This window comes from Pteropus vampyrus, unplaced genomic scaffold, assembly GCF_000151845.1.
Source record: "Pteropus vampyrus isolate Shadow unplaced genomic scaffold, Pvam_2.0 Scaffold24, whole genome shotgun sequence".
NCBI lineage: Eukaryota > Metazoa > Chordata > Mammalia > Chiroptera > Pteropodidae > Pteropus > Pteropus vampyrus.
Genome location: NW_011888805.1, coordinates 691240 through 693303, shown reverse-complemented (window position 1 = coordinate 693303; position 2064 = coordinate 691240). Strand labels below are relative to the sequence as shown.

The following is a 2064-nucleotide window of genomic DNA, read 5'->3' as shown; positions in this document are numbered from 1 at the left end:
TAATCACAGTCTGGAGTGGGAGGAGGCCTTTGTGACCACCTCCCAGTTGATTCTGGTCTAGCTACAGCTGAAATGCATTGTACTAGACAAAGTGTAGCCTGGAGAAGAAATGGCAGTAACCATGAATGCTGTCTTGGCTGGTGGAAAATAAACCCTGTTCCCAGGAGTGACATTTTTCCCCAGAGGAAACGTGATTAGAAGGTCACAGGGTTCCTGAGGAGGCGAAGGGGAGATAGCCAGTTCTAAACCACCGCTCGTTCGCTCTTTTTACCGACTCTATAGTTAGTGCATAATTATTACGTGCATGGTTAGTGCTGTTGCGTTGAGTTTACCGTGACACAAGGGTTTGTTTATGGTCAGAATTCTGTGTCAGTTTCCTGCTTCATCCTAAACCTCCTGAGTTCAGAAGGCCTCCCCGCCCTCCTCACTCCCATAATAGATGCCACTTGGTTTCGGGTCAGTGCTTCAGATATTGAGAAAATTTAGGGCCAGATGATTCACTTTCTGTCACGATGAAGATATTTATTCTGAGAAACATGATTCTAATTAGCTCGAGTATTTTTTTAATTATCTCTTTCCTAATCTCAGGGTGAGTACTCATGATGTCTTAACTTGGTTTACACATGATGGTTTTTCAAGACTCTTTCAAAATGTCCCTTTGTTCCGCCTTGACAACAATTATTTAAGCTAAGTAAGGGTTATCATTACAATTTTTTAAGAGGATCCTGGCTTGCCCAAATTCCCCCAGATGGTAAATGCCAGCCAGGCCTGAGGCCCAACTTCTGTGGTCCCCATGTCTTCTCACTCACATAAATGTTGTCCACTCGAAGATCTGCCCTACAAATGAGATGAGGCTGTTTTCCTCCTGTAATTAAAATCAATCAGTAAATAAATACATAAATAAATACATACATAAATAACATTTGTCTTAAACTCTTTAAAAGAATGTGATGATTACCAGATATGACCTAACACCTATTTTTGAGTCCTACAGAAATATTATGTCAGTAAGTTTCATATTTCAAGACTTCTCCCTTTATTTAAGTGGTTCTGTTTGGTCTTCCCATTAAGAAGCCATTTCAGTCACGCCTTGTTCCGTATTTAGTAGGACTAGGACCTAAGCGCATGTGCCTGTATCCTTCTTCCAACAAACGTTTAGGCCGGGCTCACCAGATTCGAGGTCCTGAGGCACGGGTGAGAGTGATCGAGGCGGGAAGGTGTGGCGGGCCGTGGAGGACCAGCGCAGGCTGCTGGAGGCGGCTACATCTGAGCTGGTCTCTGCAGGAAATGGGATTTGGACGTAGGCAAATGGGAAGTGGGCGAATAGAAGAGACAAACTTTCAGCATGTTGTTGCTGCTGCATTTTGAAAATGAATCTTGGATGTAAAAATGCTTTTTCTATCCACAAAGGGAGCCTGGTGAGTGGGCCCTCGAGAGAGCGAAACTGAACGTGAATGAAAACTTCCTGCTCGTGGGGATTCTCGAAGAGTTGGAAGATGTGCTGCTTTTACTGGAAAGATTTTTACCTCATTACTTCAAGGGTGTGCTCAGTATCTACAAAGACCCAGGTAACTCTGTTTGTAAGCCAGCTTATTCTGTTTCAACTGTTCCCTTGAAAATGACTCGGAAAATAAAGGAATGAAATCATTTCTTCTGTTAATGAAGAAAAAGTTCCTCTGGCTTGCAAAGCAAGGTTAGAATCATAAGGTGCGAACGCCGAAAGCTTGAGCTTCAGGTCCAGACGTAAGCTCACCATGTTTTAAAGCCTTGCTGGTTCCATTTCTGCCTTTGGAAAGGGAAATGGGCAGCACTTCTGCCAGTCTTGTCCTGAGCGGGCTGCCGGGGTGAACTAAGGAGCGAGCTTGTGCGTGTCTGGAGTCCGGTGATGGAAAAGTGTGGGAGTGTCAAGGAGCCATCGTGTGAAGTATCTCTGGCCCGACCTCCATTCAACAAAAGCACTCTGGTGAACAAAATCCTGGCAAATAGAATAGACAGAGCAGCAAATTGAAAATACAATTATGGTTTGATTCTGACAAATGGAGCGATTTCCAGATAGAAACAAGG

At 44.0% G+C, this 2064-nt stretch overlaps 1 protein-coding gene across 1 annotated transcript in view; it reads left to right on the top strand.

The window, feature by feature from the left end:
- Positions 1-2064, top strand: part of UST (uronyl 2-sulfotransferase) — a 280803-nt gene that overhangs the window by 225168 nt on the left and 53571 nt on the right. Inside the window, exons 8-9 of the mRNA XM_023528326.1 lie at positions 1106-1217; positions 1411-1568. Of these exons, the coding sequence (XP_023384094.1) occupies positions 1106-1217; positions 1411-1568 (270 nt within the window). The remainder of the gene's footprint in view (positions 1-1105; positions 1218-1410; positions 1569-2064) is intronic.